At 47.6% G+C, this 19,460-nt stretch overlaps 1 protein-coding gene across 5 annotated transcripts in view; it reads right to left on the bottom strand.

Annotated features, from left to right (window-relative positions):
- Nucleotides 1-19,460, bottom strand: part of cacna1bb (calcium channel, voltage-dependent, N type, alpha 1B subunit, b) — a 105,691-nt gene that overhangs the window by 85,443 nt on the left and 788 nt on the right. For 4 of the 5 annotated variants that reach the window (XM_049019959.1, XM_049019958.1, XM_049019961.1 and 1 more), the window contains exons 2-5: nucleotides 18,786-19,176; nucleotides 12,030-12,290; nucleotides 8,510-8,615; nucleotides 7,690-7,829 (exon numbers count right to left, since the gene is read on the bottom strand). In XM_049019959.1, the coding sequence (XP_048875916.1) occupies nucleotides 7,690-7,829; nucleotides 8,510-8,615; nucleotides 12,030-12,290; nucleotides 18,786-19,176 (898 nt within the window). Of the gene's footprint in view, nucleotides 1-7,689; nucleotides 7,830-8,509; nucleotides 8,616-12,029; nucleotides 12,291-12,555; nucleotides 12,915-18,785; nucleotides 19,177-19,460 lie in introns of those variants that run through there. The other variant, XM_049019960.1, reaches the window with a different exon arrangement.

The following is a 19,460-nucleotide window of genomic DNA, read 5'->3' on the forward strand; positions in this document are numbered from 1 at the left end:
TTTGCTAGCAGGTGTGTCACTTCACCAGGTGAGAAGATACGCGGCGATTGGTGTGTGTGCCCGGGGGCCATCCTGGCGATCACGTGATCCCCGTTTCACCAAATGTGCGTGATTAGGGACAGGGACAGACACGGCCAGCACGTCTGTATCTCGAGGTAGTTTGCACTCATTCTCTCTCTCTCTCTTTAACATGGCAGGCAAAGGCATAGCAAATTAATCACTATGGCAACTAAAGCCCTGTCAGTTTTCTGCTTTTCCCAAAAGACTTGGGAGTTGTACAGGAGATCAGTGCGCAAACACAATTCAACGCACTGAAAAAAGGTCACACACTACAGCACTGCGTGAAAGAACAGAAAGCAGAAAACACACACACACACACACACACACACACACACACACACACACACACACACACACACACACACACACACACACACACCCTTGTCCTGGAACACAAACACAGATAAACATACACAAACCCCCCACCCATCACAAATGGCTAGTTAACAGTGAATGAATCTATTGAATTATTAGGCATGTAGGCAAACCTCAAACCTAATTCTCCACCTGGGGGGGCTCAGCACGGCCCCGTCGAACGCCCCCTTCCCTCAGACTGTCTGCACGTAGCCTTGGGAGGCCCTCCACAGATGGTACAGGTGTTTCAATTTGCACCCCCGCCAGTGAGATTCAGCCTTTCCCTCTGCATGACACTGCTGGAGTCCATCAGCACTACACTAGACAGATTGCAACCCCCCTTGCCCCATTTATAGCGTCTCATTACAGCTGCAGGCCAATCGCATTGCTATCCTACCCCACCCCACCCCATCCCGCCTCAGCTTCTCCCCGTCCTTCCTACAGGAGGCAAACACTGCCTAATCCCACAATGCCATGGGGACAGTTCAAGGGGACAGGGCTCTACCGCCACCCTGGTCACTATGTCTGTGAATGACTGCTATAGTTCAAAACCACCATGGGCAGCAATGAGTCCCTCCCCTAACAGAAGGGGGCGATATAGAGCCAGAGGCCTTGTGGAGCAGCTTGGTAACAGGGAGAACAAAATGCTTGCCCCTCACTCCTGTCTACCAGCCTGATCCCACCTCACTCTAAAATGCAGCACCAGGCTGGACCCAGCAAAAGTACGGGGGGGGGGGCAGATTTTATGACAAAGACATTAAGGGGTTTAGTTCGGCGACTGGAGGAAATATCAGGGACAGCAGGGAAACGGAGAGGAAACAAACAGGTACAAGCCCCCCAGTGACGCGGTGACCTTTAAGGTCCACTGTTTAGGCTTCCCCCCAGAAATGGGCCAGAGGGTAGAGAGAGACTGAACACCGCCTACTCACACACACACACACACAGACACACACACGCACACACACAGAGCGTAAACACAAGCAACCCCCACCAACAATCAAATGAAAGCCCCAGCTCGGCACCCCAGTCTGTGGATTCTGAAGAAGAGTAAATCCTTCACCCCCCCTGGTGTGAGACAGCCTGCCTCAAGAGGGGGCCAGGAGGACGTTGCCGTCGCTCAAGTCATGTGACGAGGCTATATTCTGCCCTCCCTGGGGGCCGTTCCGAACAAATTATGGCTAACCTGACGTGCGCGGAAGTGACAGGAGACATAATTAATTCAGGAGGGCGTTTGGTCACGCCGCCTCCCTGCTCTCTCTCGAGCTACGGCCGGGACCCTGTCACTGCCTGGTTAAATGCCCCCCCCACCCCCATCGGGCTTCCGTTCCAAAAGCCACAGCTGCCACAAGCGTGACCCCCACTGATTCCCCTCCACCGTCGATATCTGCCAATCCGTCACCAAACATTACTTGGTGTCTGTCCAGCAGCGCCGGACCACCCAGTTCCTGACGCCCGGCCTCTTCACTGCTCCAATTTTACAGTAATCTCATGCAAATGCCTCTCGTGCTCAAGCTGGAGGAGGAGCAGCAAGGAGCCTGCCATGGCCGTGGCGATCGATCACCAGCCAGCACCCTCTGACGCCCGTTAATGAAACCCAGCCGGCCCTGATTAGACTAATTGACTGCGAAGGTTACAGTGGGGTCAGCTGGGCAGATGCTGGAAGAGTGGAGCCAGAGCGACCGTATTCCCCTTAAAAGAGGAAGCTGAAATTTTATGCTTGCTGCTCCTAGGGAGATTGTGTAGGGGCAAAATATCTCAGCTGACGTATAACGTATATTACCGCTTTTTAGGTTACTCTGTTACCTTTTGTTGTTTTTTTTTTGAAGATCAGACAAAGTAAGTACTTTTCAACATTATGTAACATTAAGAAATTTATATTTTACCTCCTTCAGGGCAGCTGTCGTAGTACCTATGTCCCACACGGAGACTGGGCAGATGTTTGTGCTCCAAACAGTGGTGGCATCGCATTGAGGTTTCAGCCCTCCCTGCTAACAAACAGCCCCCCCCCCCTTTAGTCTTATTAACAGCTGTAATGTGCTGTGATATCCTCACTTTGGGGGAGGTAGAGCATCATAAACAGGTTCAGCTGTTCTCCTTCCTGGGCATTTCGGCAGAGAGGTGGAGCACGGTTGGAGGTAAAGGCCGAAAAGGGTTGGGATGAACAATGTACCCACCCCCACCCTGCCCTGCTCCACCTCATCCAATCAGATCCATCTGTAGATACTTGCTCTCTTGACCTCCTGCTTCCTCCTACCCAGCGCTACCATCACTCTCACCTTAACGAGAGATCGATTAACACCTCCCAGCAGGATCATTAAAGCAAAACCCAGAGACACACATACACACACACAGCATCACATCTATCTTAACATCCATACGCTCACAGGCACATGAGCCAGGGTAACAGGCTGCATTCTGGGTACACGGCGTGTATCGAAAGCCGCTTCGGATCCCAACATGCCATTCCTTCGGGTCCCAGTTAGGCCCTTTGATCTGTACCTCTAGCCATAACGAGGCCAAAGGTTAATTCTACAAATGCTCCCAGTCTTTTCATTGAGGAGACAGTGGGGGGAGGGTGTTTTGGGATGGGCACTGAACTCAATTTCTCACCTAAATCAGCCGCAATCTTCATATGACCTCTTTTTTCATGAGAAACCTTTTGTTTCTAAGTCGAACCCTTAGCGCAGATTCAGGCCCCCCCCAACTTCACACCACAAAGGATTGTGGGATTGGAGATTATTTAGCAATAAAAGGGCACAGAAATTGGGTGGAGCCTTATATATCTGGGGTTTCCCAGCAGATTTGATGCTTTCCCACCTCCCACACCTCCCCCAGCCCCATCATGACCAGGCAGCAGATGCAGCGGTCCGAGAAACCATGGCTGAAGCCAGATGCAGATTCAATAAGTTACAGTGTTTACCAACGCAAAAGCAGAATTCGTATGGATGACAATGGGTGCCTCACCTACCACAAAACACAGCAGTACTTGCTTCTTCCCCACCAAGAAAAACGCTGTGATTGGAGAAGTCTAACGTTTAATTATAAGCAGTTTCCCTCTCATCATGGCGATAATATGCTCTGCTGCTCTCCTGTTTTTCAGATGGAAAAACAGATGGATTTGGCTAGAGAGATACCATCCATGCATCCCACTGAACACCATCCTACGCTCTGAGGGATATAGCAACCTGAGTCTAGGCTTTGGCCGCCTAGAGGTGCCTGCATGACACTAACGAAGGTGCTGGGCTGGCTAGGCACAGACACAATCCTCCTTCAGGGCATAAGAGATGCTAAGAAAAGGCATCATAACCTCCTTCAGGAGGCTGGGAGCGTTTCCTTCAAACCCGTCCGGCTGACACAGGAAAAATGAGCAGACAGTGTCACACTGACATTGGTGAGTTTTATTAGCTGCCCTCCTCTCTCCACCCACTGGCCAATCACGTTGATCTGCTAGCATACCTGGTCCTCCCACGCCCCACCCTCCAGCCAATCATGCTGCTCTAAACAAGGGCTACTCCCACTTGTTCACTTCTGAGTGTTGGCAACACAGCCCTAGATGACTCCCAAGACCTAGTGCATTGGAATATCACAATCAGAAGGTGCAGAGATCCAGTGATGTAACAATGAGGTCTGAGGACATTACAACACTCCATTCGGTTCCTCCATTTCCACACGTATCCTTTCACACACGGCCAAAAATTCAAGGGATGCATCAAAGACAAAAGCAGGACTAAGCTGTTTGACCCACAGCAAAGGCACACCTGCTGTTAGTGTGAGTGAGAGCTCAGCTTCCATACGCAGGTGGGCCGTTCCGGGTGGTGTTCCAACGCTAATTGGCTGGCAGCAACCCCCACCCCCCCCCCCCCACCTCCCCAACCAGCACCTGCGGCACACTCACGGCTCGTAACGACATCACGGTGAATTATTTACCGCCATTTTTCCCAGACAGGCCTAAATGTAGGTCACACTCTTACACTTCATCGATCTGTACAGATGAAGAGCCGACTGCGTTGAGGGCTTCGCTGCAGGGTCCAAATCCAGCTCCCCTTCACTTTCAGATCTGTTCTGATCAAGCCTGGCAGTTTGGGCAGCTAATTCTCGCTATACATTAAGGTCAAGCAGCCAAACAACGCATGAAATAAATGATAAAGCAAGTAGCACTGCAGTCCAATGGGTTTGATTCCTGCATTAAAATTTCTATGCATCTGTGGATTCTGCAGTGTTGCTGCATACCACCATTGAACAGAAACACGTTCTCAAGCTGCCTGGCCTCCTCACCTCCCTACAGAAAAAGGTAGATGCCCCCCCCAACCCATTTCTGCACTCATAATGTGCCTTGGAACAGGCTGGCACCCCCCTACCCAATCTCAACTGCCGGCACCGGCCCGAGGGACCCAGACATCATGCGTGTTACCAGCAACACCAAACCAGCCCTCTGAAGCACAGTGGAAAACTCTTGCACCATGGATCCCGAGAGAGCAGAGACACACACCTGGGGCAGAATGTCAGACGCCGAACGTCAGGGAAGGAGATGCTAGAGCCTGATTAGGTGGGGGCACACCAAAACGGGAAGCCATTTGAGTCACGTGACATCATTCTGCTCGTGCTGGGACACAGGGGAGGAAAGTGGCTCCACGTCATATAACCGTCCCCAAGGCGGGCAGGGTACCCAGAAAACAGCAGAACTGAGAGAGAGAGAGAGAGAGAGAGAGAGAGAGAGAGAGAGATGTTCTGCCCACCCTCCAGTGAAGCCTTCAGTCTTCGTCTATCAGAAGGGCAGTGGGGTCATTTCCTGCTGCCAGCGCTTGACAATCGCCGTGTGCTAAACACTCAATGGCAGAAAAGGCAGCTGGCTGGGGACATGGGGAGCAAAACGGATGACCCACCCACTCCTGATGCTGAGGTCAGGGAGAGAGAGGACTGGACCTGAGAGGACGTGTCTCAAAGCTGCTCTGATTGGCAGAAGCCCAGGCCTCTCCTCTTGGTCGCCAATCGGAAATACGCTGGTGTCCAACCATTGGGCGGACATGAAAGAACTACAAACATGGCTGCATCCCCTCTGCACCGACATGTCCTGACCTGGCACAACGTGAAAGGAAGACGGGTGAATTTTATGGGATGTCTTTAGGGGAATAAGCTGTCTCCACATTGGGGGGCGTAAATAAAACAGAACAGAACAGCACCGTGGGACCAATGGAGCAGTGACCCCACGCTAGTCCATCCAAACTTTATCAACTGGGACACTCAAGATTAAACCACACACAGAAATATCCCATAATGCCTCAGGAAGCCTGACCTACACCAGGACTCTTGTGTAATGCCACTATGCCAGTACATTGCTGGCTTAGAACATGGACTGTTGGGTGTTTTACATGAAACACATTTATATTTATACCTACACATGAAGCCAGGATAAAACCTCATACCCAACTGTCTGAGATGTACTGTAAAAGATGGATTATTTCAGGAAGGAAACTTGGGACCAGATCATCTATCATTCTAATGGTCAGAAGACGGCATCTCCAGTACTCAAGCATTCAACCAGAACATATTCTGTTATATCCAGGCAGACACACCAATTGTATGCATAAGCCTAATTAGAACATATACTGTATGTTAGTCTATACACCAAATATATAGTCAATTACCTATTTGTAGTAAATATGGCAGCAAGGTAATGCAGCACATTTTGGTTTAAGCACAGAGGGGTCTTTTTTGCCTTTCCCATGTTACTCTCTGTGACAGACAGAAAGGTTGGGGGGGGTGTCACTGCGAAGGGTCAACCAGTGTTCAGTGCACTGCAGCAATGAGGGTTTAAATACCTTGCTCAAGGGCCCAGTAGTGAATTCACACTAAAGACAATGGGATTTTAACCAGCGACCCACCAATCACAGGCACATAGCCGGCAAACAGCCGGCCGCTCCCTCACGGTGGGGAGCCGGAAAACAGCTCGCTGCTCTTCTGACAACTTGCCACTCCAGCATACGGAGTAGCCGGCAAACGGCTCGCCGCTCCATCGATCGGCACGCAGCCCGTCGGTCGGCTGCACCCGCTCCACCATGAACAGAAGCTGATGTTGGACTGGACCAGATTGAAGGTCTGCTATTGCCTCAGGGTTGGAGGCGTGGTGGACAAAATAATTTAAAGACTCTCATTAAAGGGGAGGGGAGCATTAAATGAGAGCCACAGGGCGGGGCTGGCTGCGGGAGGTGGAATTACAGCTTAAATGGGGGAGGGGAGACCAGGAAGGAGAAAAAAAAAAAGCAAGCGCATCTCATACAGGGCGCCGAGACGCCCACAGAAGAGCAAAGCGAGCCGCCGGGTCACATTCAGGCCAGGCTCATTTCAAATGTTAATTGCAACGATAATTTTATTCATGGCATTTCTGCCCCTGCGCTGGTAAGGTTTCTACAGCAACATCAAAATGAGGGTTAAGTTTTAAAACACTGAAGGCACGTCGAAGCCCTGACTCATGGTTACACTTACTTTTCGACTCCAGCTTGAGTAATTGCCCCATCCCACCCCAGGCTTGGCTGTTCCTGCTTCATTTGTTTGCTCCTGTTTAATGAACATAAGTTCAGGATGTGGTTGATTACTGACATTTCAGAAAATGACCTTTGCCCTTTCCTGCGGCACACTAGTCCCAGGGAAAAATGGTTGCCGTGTTTAATTACCTTCTTGGTAGCTGGCATCTTCTCCCATAACGATGCCCCCCTGAATGGGGTTTCTGTGTCATACGAGCAAGGTCATTGCCCGGTCCTCCCAGGTCACCAAAGCTACGATGTGCTCACCTCAGACACCTCTCTCTCTACCAGCTTCAATTCAATTTACCAGGTTCAGTGCCGATTACCTATCAATAAAAATGGCTGCTCGCATACATATCCTGCCACAAGTGCAGGAAAGGAGTTCAAGTGCAGGTCACACAGCCTCTTTGCCGCAGGCACGGTCTCAACAAGTGGACCTTCATTTGCTTTAGGAATTTCGCTCCCTCCCCCCGCCCCAGACAGTCTCACAAGTGCATCACCAATCATCGTGGTCCCTTACACGTTGATCTGTCACCAGTCTGCATTTCAGCACTCCCCTGAATCCCAGGAGCTACCAAAAACACAAGACCTTGGTTTATACAGACATGCTGCCCAAGAATCACCTCTCAGGCGCAGTCTGTCCCACTAAACAAACCCTAAGCAACACGCTACCTCAGACAGTTGAGTCACTGTGAGACAATCGTCCCAGCTGAAGCTGACTCTGCCCCCTGTCCAACCTGGAGGCCAGACTCACCCTGTGAGAACGACCACGAAATCCATGACGTTCCAGCCGTTACGGAGGTAGGAGCCCTTGTGGAAGGCGAAACCCAGGGCAATGATCTTGATGCCGGCCTCGAAACAAAAAATCCCAATGAAGTAGGGCTCGGTGTCGTCCTGTTGGGAACAACGAGAGAGAGAGAGAGAGAGAGAGAGAGAGAGGCAGCAAGGGAGAGAAAGACAAAGAGGGTCTTAATTTACTGGGACTCCCATCTTGTACCCCACAGAGAAACAATTTATCTGCTAAAACACTGAGCGACAGCAGACAGGTAAGGAACAAAACCAAACAGCTACTCGCTGCCTTAAAGAGAGTTCAAGGAGGAAGCGATAAAATAAAAACCTTAATGAACAATTTCACACAGACTCTTGTCTCTCGAAAGGCTCGCCTGGGGAGAACTCTGCTGGTGTGAGGGAAGCGGGCACAGAACTGGCAGAATGGGGGGGGGGGGGGCAGACACTGAGTCCCAACCTCAAATGCACCAAACGATTTTCTTTTATGAACCTGGGTACGCAGTTGTTAACGATGGAGGACTGCCTGTGCGGTTGTCTATCTGGAGCTCTTATCAAATCCGACGTACAGCTAAGGAGCTTCTGAGATTCTAAGATTCTTCCCGGTCTGTGACAGAATATCCACTGATGCACTTTACTCCCGAAAACTGCAGGGGCTTAAATTTATGAAGCTGTGTTCCTTTAAACCCTAGTGTCACAGCACGCCAGAGCAGCGACTGAAGCAAGCTCTCTTGCTTCCGAAGCCGGCCAAATGATCACGGAACGTGACGTCTTACGGACACACTTACCAGGCGCTCGGACATGGGAGTCTTGTCCGAGGCGGGAAGATGCTGCTCCAGGGCCAAGACGATGCAGTTGGCGATGATGGTGGCCAAGATCATATACTCGAAGGGAGTGAACAGGTCAAGGATTCCTTCTCCAGGTTTGGATCAATAACCTTCACATCGATTACGAGATCACAGTCTGATCGCAATGTTGTCATCAGCATTTTGCTCAGCTGACACTTTTATAAAAAAAAACTACACTTCCCTTCACAAACACCTGCATTTCCATCAGCAGATCTGTTACACTCGGCCCCTACAAAGGCTTAAATGAACAACCGAAAATTTACAAGACCGTCATCAGCAAGGTTCAGCAGCTTCAGCAGGATACCTACAGACATGAATTCAGTGCTCACTTGGCAGTTTTCAGAGAAGGATTTTGGTTGCACTCAAGGGTTACTGGCATTTGAAATCTAAGGTCTTTGATCCATGTAACGGCACAACACACCCCACACCTCACTATATTACAGCTAAATTACAATAAATGTCATATACAGTACAATAAAAATATACAGCAAATATGTATACTGGCCCACATAAACACAGAGCCAACCACCACCCTTCTTTACAATACACACACACACACACGTATTTTACACTCATGGAGACGACGAGATTCAAATCCGTGATGGGGAATGACATAAATCAAAGAGTATAACAACTAATACAGATGCAAAATAACTAATTACATCTGTACATTTGCTTAAGCGGACAAAAAAAAGCCAGCCATGAGAACATCCATCCATCCATTATCCAAACCGCTTATCCTACTGGGTCGCGCGCCATGAGAACATGTGATATCAAAAATCACAACATCACTTCCTGTTCTTCATATCAGGAGGCTCTGCAAAAGTCTTCTGTGGGAGACAAAGGGCCTCCTGTCCAGCACAGGACCTACAATCTCAAAATAGTGCCGAAGCAGGAAATATTTCTTACCATCATATCACCATAAGGCACTGGTGCTGCATGAAGGCCTGATTACGGATCCTAATTCCGATGTCCAGGTCTTCTGCTGTTATTTTCCATCCAGCTACACGTCCTGATATGTGACTCATTTTCACTCACCCCTTTTTTTTGCATGACAAGCAGAGCAATGTGAGAGTGGGCTGGGAGGCAAAGACTGATTGGGGCCTCCATTTTGAATTCGTGAACACAGGTCAGAAAAAGGGGCCAAGACGACATTAGCTGTAAAACATGAAGATGCAGTTTCAGCCAATGTGAAGATGAATCAGTCAGTTTGGGCAGGTGCGTCAGGAAATCAGCTGCAGGGGCGGCAGAGGGTACGCCGTTGCTGCTATTCTCGATGGCCTCCTACTCTGCAAAATCTCTCCAGCCTGGTACCCACGTTTCCAACGGGGCGTCCCACAACCGCCTCGCAGCAAAATTCTCTGTATGGCTACCTCGCGCTTCAGTCTGCCACTTTAATCTTTGGCTTCCTGGGGGGGGGGGGGGGGGGGGTGCTCACAAAGGCAGCTGAAGGCGCATGGTGGCATTTCAGCGAGCTGCAGGACACGAACAAACGTGAGACGGCAGAATGCCAGAACAGGTATCGTACACATCTGCCTGCCATTCTCCATTATACCCAACAAAAGGCGACATTGTAAGAGATGGCACACACACACACACACACACACACACACACAACCATGGGAAACTCAGAGAAAGCTTACATTTCTTCTACTGTGACAGAGAAACTTTAAATTATGGCAGCCCACCAATTTGCACACCAAGATTATTCGGAGTTAAAATATTAAAACGTCAAGATGCATCAGACACAACATTGCAGTTGGAATCATGAGCCATTGATGGGCGCTTTTGATCTTTGGGGGTGGGGGGGGGGGGAGGGGACAGATACCCAATGAGCAGACAGCAGAAATATGGTGTGTGCTACTCCATGTTTATCATGTAGATGCTGAGAGGCCTCCCCTAACCTTATTCATGGTTCTCCTTTGGAAAGGCACTGGAGATATGTAAGGTCTCTGTTCAAATAACCCCACCATGAGTTTCATGTATCCAGTCCACAGGATATTTAAATCTCTCATTCAGTCATAGGCTGGGCACTAAAGACAGTGCCAACTCTGCTTAGCTGGAGCTAAACGGCAACGCTTCCATAGTGGGTGTTCTGTCTGTGGGCTCCCATCTCCCAGCATGCACCATGTTTGCAGTGGTGGCTGCCCTGTCAGTCTCCCCCAGAATAAAGAGGAATCTGAATACAGCTAGGTCACGTTTCTGATGGGTGGAGGAGGCCTGGCCAAATGAAACCAATCACAAACCTGAAGTTAATAAAACTGCACTGACTTTTTTAAATCCTCGCATTCTGTATTATCGACAAATCTAGTTCTCCAAAACAGTAGGAAAACCAAGGCGAAACCGCCATCACTCACAGCAGCTACCACGAGGACTTAAAAGCTCCAGAAGGTACCGTCTTTCGGCTGACACCGACGTGGACGCGGTGTTTCGGGCAGGCAGCCCGATTTCCGTAACTCGGAGCGGAGCATCGCTGCTGGAGTCAGCGGCGCTGACGAAAGAGCACGAAAAGTGCCGAAGCACCTGCGTGAGCGGCTTCCGTGCACGACAGCGTGCGAGCCAGATGCGAACAAGAACATCCAAAGAAAAAATAAGACTCGATTAATGGGCATTTAAAAAAGCGAAATGCTTTTTAACGTCATGTATATCACATGCTTGCATACGTTTGGTGGAGCGAAAGAATCGCGTTAAGAACGCAAGTTAAAATATGCAATTTTCACACAATTTCCTAGATAAGACGACTATATAAAACACAGTGACGCCCTATGTCACGTTTAACACCCCAACATATTTTCTAACGCTACACTCCTACTAATACACTCATGAATCCCCGTAATCCAACATTAAAATTCTACAAGTAGCAGTCCGGAGTACGTAGATTTATACGTTGTCTACATAAATCAAAAGAAAAAAAATACATAAACCCATCTTGGTATATATGTGTTCCTACAAATTTCACATTTGCAGGAAGGAATAAAGCGTTGTTAATATTATTAAAGCATACTTCAGTGCATTATTAAAACCATTCGTCGTGATTGCTCTTCCAATTCAGAGCATCGCTGACAATGTAATAAAACACAACGCTATCTGTGCCCAGATAGTGTGCAATATTCATTGTTTTTCCATGTACGTACGGATAAAAAGCAGAACCCACCCAGAAAATACGAGGTATTGTACTTTGTGTTTGATAAGACTGGGGGAAGAAAAACACTGTTGCATATTATATAGGGTCTTGTGTGTAATTTTTTGCAATAAAGACAAACGAAATCAGAACGGTGTGTGTATCTGTATGAGCCCGAAACACATGTGGTGGGGGAAAAAAAAACACTTTCTGCTGTCAAGCTGTTAAACGTATACTCATTTGTGTTGGCTCTTTAACTTGTTAATCTTGGGGAAGGACAGCGGAGGTACAAAAATCATCCGTAATAACAACCACGGTTAACACAGCCTCAAAGGATATGGCCATTCGATTATTCTCTTCGCATATTTCCGTATGATATTGTCTTCGCTAAAGATAAAAAGGGATCGATTGACAGTGAAGCAGTTCTGTTTGACAGGAATAGGGTTGTATATGGCCATTGTCCTGGCTCTCTGGGCCATCGATTGCTTGTACATCCTCTGGCCGCCTGGGGGACCTCCTTGCCGGGCTGTTCCTCGCCCGGCGCCCGCTGGACCGCCGCTTCCATAGCGGGTAGGTAAGTCGTCTCCGAAGCGTGCCATTCTAGAAACGTACAGATCCAACAGGAAAAACCCAAACTGACATCAGAGAAAGCAGAGAGAAAAAGCATCACACCAAAGACAGTTATTCCAATCAAGAGTCTGCATTGAGTGCGATTCTCTTTTTTCCACCTTTTAATATCAAGTAATTCAAATAAGCGAAAATAGGAGTCTATTCCGAATTAAATTGTCTTCCCATCCTTTCCGTCTTCTTCGTTCACTACATGACAGGTTATGAAAAGAAAGTTTATATCATAACGCTACAGAACCTGTGCAAGGTGCCTTCAATCTCCCCACTGAAGATACATTTTCCCATTCATGCAAGATGTAAAACCAAAACCACCAGATTACGATGAGAAGCGAAGCAAAAAACAAATTATTCTTCAGTACCAAATGTGCCAACACTTAAAATGCCATGATAAAAATACATATCATCCACAAAAAAGCAAGCATTCAGCTGCCAATATTTTTTTCCGTTTGATTCCCAAAAAGGTGACAGTTTTTGGCTTTGCTTGATCCGACCCTTTTCCGTGGAAATACAACTCAACGGGAAGAAATCCAACAGTGCAAAGCGCTCGTGTTTCTCCTTCGATCAGCAACGTACAAGTGCGATCACTCGCACAGGCTCCGTCCCTTATGAACCCCGTACATGTGATTAAAAGAAGGCGAAGGCAGACTCCACCTGTACCGTAATCTCTGGTATTGAGCGAATGAACAAATAAATGTTTGCTTGTGGTTATGGAACCGAAGGAAAAAAAAACAATATTTGCTTGTGGTTACTAAAATGACTTTAATCACAAGGAAAATGAAATGGCTCAGCCCATTATTTTTTGTGACGCACAAAATCATTTCAGAGATGCATATAACATACGCGAGACTTTTGGCTGTTTGGTTTTTATGGCTAAAATGCCTTAAATTAGATCCCATAAATCAAATCGGGCAGGTAGCCTAATATGTAGCCTATGATGTTATCAAATGAACACAAAAATAAATGAACGCCGGAAGCTTGTGTATCTTTACAACGTAAAATATTTTTTTTCTATCAGAATAGGTTAACAGTCCATTAATCAGACTAAAATGAGATTATGTTTTGGAGTGTTTTACTGGCAAAATCTCTTGCGGAAAAGAAGAATTTTGCTTATTTGCACGATTTGATCCTGACTGACAGGTTAAACCAAATAAAATTCAATTTCCAGTGCCTATTAAAACGTCCGTCAGTCTCGCCTTTAAACAAGTGACTTGGTTTTCATTTCATACACGAGAAAAACTGCCACATACTGCACACGAAGTCATTCTTATAAGCCCTACAAGTTCATTGGGAATTTTGTATTCGTCCAACCGCAGGATGTTTAACTCAACGGAGACAAGCGAGTCAACCCCACAGACCAAGAACAGTCGGTTGGACCGAACCTTCCGGACTCGATGCAGCATCTGCACAGTGAGGTCGGCTGAGTATCAAGGATGCGGACCCTCATGATTGTAAAATGGGTTTACAACGTCTCAGCAATAAAATGATATCATCTATGGCCAATCATAAGTGATATATTTAAGGAACAATTATCCAAATAATTTTTACTTAATTGATACACGTCCCTGATATTAAAGGTTTGCAGTGTTCTGAGGGGGTCTCTGAAAGCAGCAGCAAGACAACTTATAAAGCATGTCGCACTGAATTTAAGGAACCGCACTCCATGTTACAAGCATGTCGAGAGCGACTCCGACACCCGCGAATGATGCGCGATGTCCTGGAAGTTTTTGTTCCACTACTCAACGACACTTAAATTGTCGGTAAGCAGTTTTACCGCCCACACACCCGGTCTACAAATTATATCGCTATCATCTTACATGCCCCGATCAGCAAATATTACCGGCAGCACCCCCTACTCGACAAATCTTACCGCCAGCTTTGGGGCGTGGGCAGGAGGAGGGAAGGTGGGGTTGGCAAATTTTAGTGCCGCCACCCCAACAACCCCATTTCCTCCTAATGAAAAATTTCGCGGTGTACCCCAAATTCCAAACATACCACAGTATACGGTATAACCGTAATACTGCGCAAGCATAGCCAGCGCCCATCCCCCAACCCCAGCCCCGTTATCCATCATTTATCTCGCAGTAATCCATGTGTCTAAGGTGGGATGTCTGACGTTTATCAATCTGGGAGAGTGTAGAAGTTGGTGTCACTGTGAATGAAGGAGATTTCCTGCCCTCCTGATGCAATGAATACATCATTTGGAGGATCTGAAGCAGAGCATCCAACCAGGCCATATAGTAGAAGACATCTGGTTAACCCTATGACCCTCAGAGCCCAGCTAAAGCACCCAGGGATCCCATAGTCAAGGGCAAGAAGGTCTGAGAGAGCAGCGTGGCTGCTACGTCCACACACACACACACACACACACACACACACATGCATATGCACGCACACACGTGCGTAGCAACGGGCCCCTCCTCTGACGACGCTATTTACACGTTATCCCTCATGTATCTCCTAAACGATGACTCATCCTCTGCCTTCGTCTCTGCTACATGGAAAAAAGTCTGTGGGGGGGGGGGGGGGGGGGGCAAAACTCCAGAGGCTACAGACCATAGAGAAGAAGAGAGGGAGTGTGACACAGCAGCTGAACCGAGTGGCAGGTGAGCGGCATCTTGGCTCAGCCACGCTGGACCTTCTGATGGGCTTCAACAGACCATCCAGGTCTGCATCCATACCAACGACGGTAATCCATAAAAAATTACCCCAAGAATCTGATGATCGTAGACTTCATAAATGCGAGGGGACATGCCACTCCCAATAACTACATTTAATGGGAGTGGTGGACAGTGGTGTCTTAATGGTTAGGAAAGCGAATTTGTAATTGAAAGGTTGCTGGTTCGAATCCCCGACCAGCGAGGCACCACTCAGGTACCCTGAGCAAGCTGTCACCCCCAAACACTGCTCCCCGGGCGCTGAATTAGCTGCCCCCTGCTATGTCACGATGTCACATATGGGTTAAATGCAGAGGACGCATTTCGTCGTCGTGCGCTGTGGTGTGTCAGCAGTGACCACTGAGCACTAAATTCTAATTTCAAATCTGTGCGCACTTTATAAAACGCATAATGCCCAGCCAAAGAAATGACAGGATGCATGTTTATAGGGGGGCAGCATGGTGGTCAGCACCGTTTCCTCACATTTCTGGGAATGGGGTTTGAGTCTCCGCCCAGTTTCCATGTGTGTGGAGTTTGCATGTTCTCTCTGCGTCATCATAGGTTCTCTGGTCCCCACCACACCACAGTACCATGTGTGTGAACAGCATGTGTGCCCTGCAATGGGTTGGTGCCCTGGGGTATTCCATGTCTTGACCCGTAGTTTCCGGGATAGGTTCGGAACCGCTGTGACCCCGGCTAGGACAAATTGGTATGAAAAACGGATGGATAGATGTATTTATCGGAATTAAGAGCTTTGAGCCCTTTTAGGTTCCACACTGCTGCAGAAGACTCACTACTACATTCTGGTTGATAACTGTCTGTGTTGTGCTTCATTCCTCATCAAGCAGATAGAGACGTTGATTCTGAAAGAGTTCAGGCTCTCTGTGATGTCACCATTAAAGGTTCCCCAAAGGGCTGTTTCACATGGTCTGTTTATGTCAGAGATTCTCATCCAAACCTGTAACAGCAATCTTGGCCCAAGCAACAATATATCAGCATCTAATAATACAAATTCCAATTCAACTTATTCCTCCACTAAATGATCAATCACTGACATTTTAGACTGCTGTTTATTTTTGTAAAAGTAGCTTATCAGCCTAAACCCAACAAATACTTCCCAAAAAGAACCTGAGAATGAAACCATACCTTTAACTACAGATTGACAGGTTAACATTACATACCACTTAGGAGAATGAATGCATGTTCATCCAATGTCAGGGAAACCTGTGTCGTACTAGATCAGCCATCCTTGTTGATATTCCTACTTGTTTTCTTAATTTGAGGCACCAGGAAGGATCACAGAGGCAAGGCTGTGATTTATTTTTTAGTTAAAAACTGCTTTGAACATCATATACTAGCTGCATAAATCAAGCACGAGTTAGCAGGCAAGATCAGCTACCAAATGCCGAAATATTACTTGTTTCCACTATCCGCTGTTGTTGAAATAATCGGGAAGAAAGAAAAACCCATTTACCCGCCACCCTGACTAGTCCACGGATTCACTGGATGACTGGGGAAGGCAAAGGGAGGTCCCCACATCTGAACATAAGGGAGCTTCCACACCAGGAGCCAGAGCCGCCCAAGCTTTCTGCAGGCCGCCCCAGCGGGCCTGCTGTACGGTTGTCACGAGGCAGATTTCCTAGGATACCGGGAGTGGGGTTTCCCAGCCACAGCTCTGCGACAGCACCCTGCAGATTAAACAACACTCCGACTGCCAGCATCTTACCCAATGGCCACATACCCCGCCCACACCCACGGACAAAAATTTCCCACTTATTTTCAATCCGATTTATCGCGCAGCATTAAAAATGCGCACGCTAGTAATCTGGGTTTACATGTTTTTAAAGGCGGACTTTCAGGGTTGTCAGGGTTACATCTAGCTTAGATGCACGTGGGTGCATTTTGCAGGAAAACGGCACAGGACTGGCTCATGGCTAAACATGCTGGCAAACGTGCCAGACCCGAATCTAGGGGAGCGACACCAGCAACACTCCAGGGCTTCTCAAAAAGATGGAATTACGAGCTGAGCTCACACTGTGTAATTCATTAACGACAGCCGGTCGTTACTGTGGATTACACAGCCTTGGACAGACTCGGATGACAAGATTTGAGAGACTGGACTGGTTTGGTGGGCGATTCCTCCCTCTGGTTACTGTCATACTGCCTCTCAGCATTTCTGTAAAAACATAAGTGGGTGTGGAACCAACAGCTTTCTCCCACGAGGGCAGAAATCTAAACAAAGCTAATGTGCTCATCACTTTATTTTCGCTTTGTTGGAGCACTTTCGGCAGTCACCCAAACCGATCTGAACATCCAACGCTTTAGAAGCTTTATCCCATTGTGTGTTCAATTCACTTGGTTTAGGCTCAGTGTACAGCTCAGCAGCTCAGCTCCAGTGTCCTTGGGAGTTCTTCGCTCTTGTGATAATCTAACCCAGTGGTGTCAAACTCCAGTCATGGGGGGTCGGAGCCCTGCACATTTTTTGGGTTTCCCCTCATTTAACACACCTTATTCAGGTCCTTGTGCTAATTACTACATGGCTCTTGAGCTGAATCATTTGTGGTGGAACAGGGAAAGAGCTAAGCTACACAGGGCTCAGTACCCCCCAGGACTGGAGTTTGACACCCCTGATCTAGCCCCAAATTCAGGTGCTGTAAACATTAGAGCAACTCCTCTATGTAAAATGCCAGAGGCAGACATTTCAGGTCCAGAAAGTACAAATCCAGACCAAGATTTCCTTTAGCCAACCAGTTGAGTGCTCTGTGACTCTTTATACTCAACTGGTTGGTTGAAACAAAATCCTGGTTTGGATTTTTACTTTCTGGACCTGAAATGTCTGCCTCTGTAAAATGCAGGAAGCACATGCTAACTCTGCCATTGGATAAAAACACAAAGGGTAAGTCTAGCATTCAGCCACCTTTCCACTACCAGCTCATCAGCACCCTGCAAACAGAATGGCTTGGGGCTTGGATGCCACTGCACCCAGTCCCCCACCAAATGGGCTACACACGCATCGGCCATTTTGATACGTGAACTGAGAGGCTACAGCCAGATCTCTATGAAAAGCACAGAACTGACTGCATTTTGTTGTGTGCTATCAAAATCCAAAAACTACTAAATCAGTTACGTCTTGAGAAGTAGCATTACCTGTGTATGGGAATTATAGAAGAAACTGCTAAACTGTGGTTTCACTCCCTCTGAAGGTTATGCGAGTGTATTGCACGTTCTTAATGCCCTATCAGTGAGAGATACTGTGGTCAACGAAAGGCATCAAATAACATCTTAATAGTGGCAGTATCTGCTCTTGTCCAGTCAACAGCAGCAGGAGACACTAGACCCAGTGGTTTTGCTTGTGTTACGAGGACTAAGTTGCTCGTAGCGTCAGGACTAAATAGATTTTTAGTTGTGATTCCACCAGAACAAAGCACACCCTTCTGCCAGTTGGGTTGCTATTCTCCAATTAGAAGTTTTAGCCAGCAACACCCCATTAGACATCTGTGGGCTGGGACTGAAGAGTTCTTCAGAAGATGTTTAAAATATAGGCCTGCCTTCCAAATACTAGCTTGGATAGACATCTTAAATGGTCAATGACATCTTATAGCCTCTGTACCCCATCATTACAAGTCATACCTCAAGTAATAACACAGTGTATTAAGTAACTCAAAACCTAAGCGCTTATTATGTCTTAAATGCTACTAAAGACTTCAACGATCAATCATGATCAAGTGTACCAATTTTAATCCAAGTAATCTGAGAATTATGGTGTTCTTAGAAACAAGCGAGATAATCTTACAGCTGCTGTCAAACGTCTTACCTGTCCATGAAGCATGGCGGGGGGTGGGAAAGTTCATCCTGCAAAGATTCATGAAGATCGACAATACTCCAAGGACCTTCATCCAGTCTCATCGCCTCTGCGTCTTGCGCACCATAAAGGGGCTGAGCCCTATATAAGCTGTTTTTATCTTCACCGGCAACCGCCAAAGTCTCCGCATTTTCCTTCAGTTTGATCACCTTGCTGTAGTACTGCGGATCTTCGTCTGCGCTCGCTTTCGGACTCGATTGCTCCGGCTCAGGGTCCGAGGCGTTTTCCGTGCCTCCACGCCGGCACTGCTCTCTGCCCGGCGCGGCTGGACTCTGAGACCAGGAGTTGTACTCCACTCCGAGGGTCAGCATCCTCCAGCTGCTGAAGGTGGCCGAGCGTAGGGCTGCTCAGTGCGAGACACATCACGTCAATTTCGTTGCTTTTTTGCACTTAATGTATATATATTTGAGTGTGAAAACTCAACTTTCTTCTTAACGAAGAACAAGCGGTTCCCATGAAATGATTAATTATACTAAGCGACTCAAACACAGCTACAGTGATCTAACAACCTCAGTTAGACCTAAGACTAATAAAGGCCGAAACTGGGAACTTACACGTGTGTCAATTAAGCGAAATGCAATAGCGTAAAAACAACAGCGCAGACATCCGAGGGGAACCCCTCCGATC

Source organism: Brienomyrus brachyistius, chromosome 7 (genome assembly GCF_023856365.1).
Source record: "Brienomyrus brachyistius isolate T26 chromosome 7, BBRACH_0.4, whole genome shotgun sequence".
NCBI lineage: Eukaryota > Metazoa > Chordata > Actinopteri > Osteoglossiformes > Mormyridae > Brienomyrus > Brienomyrus brachyistius.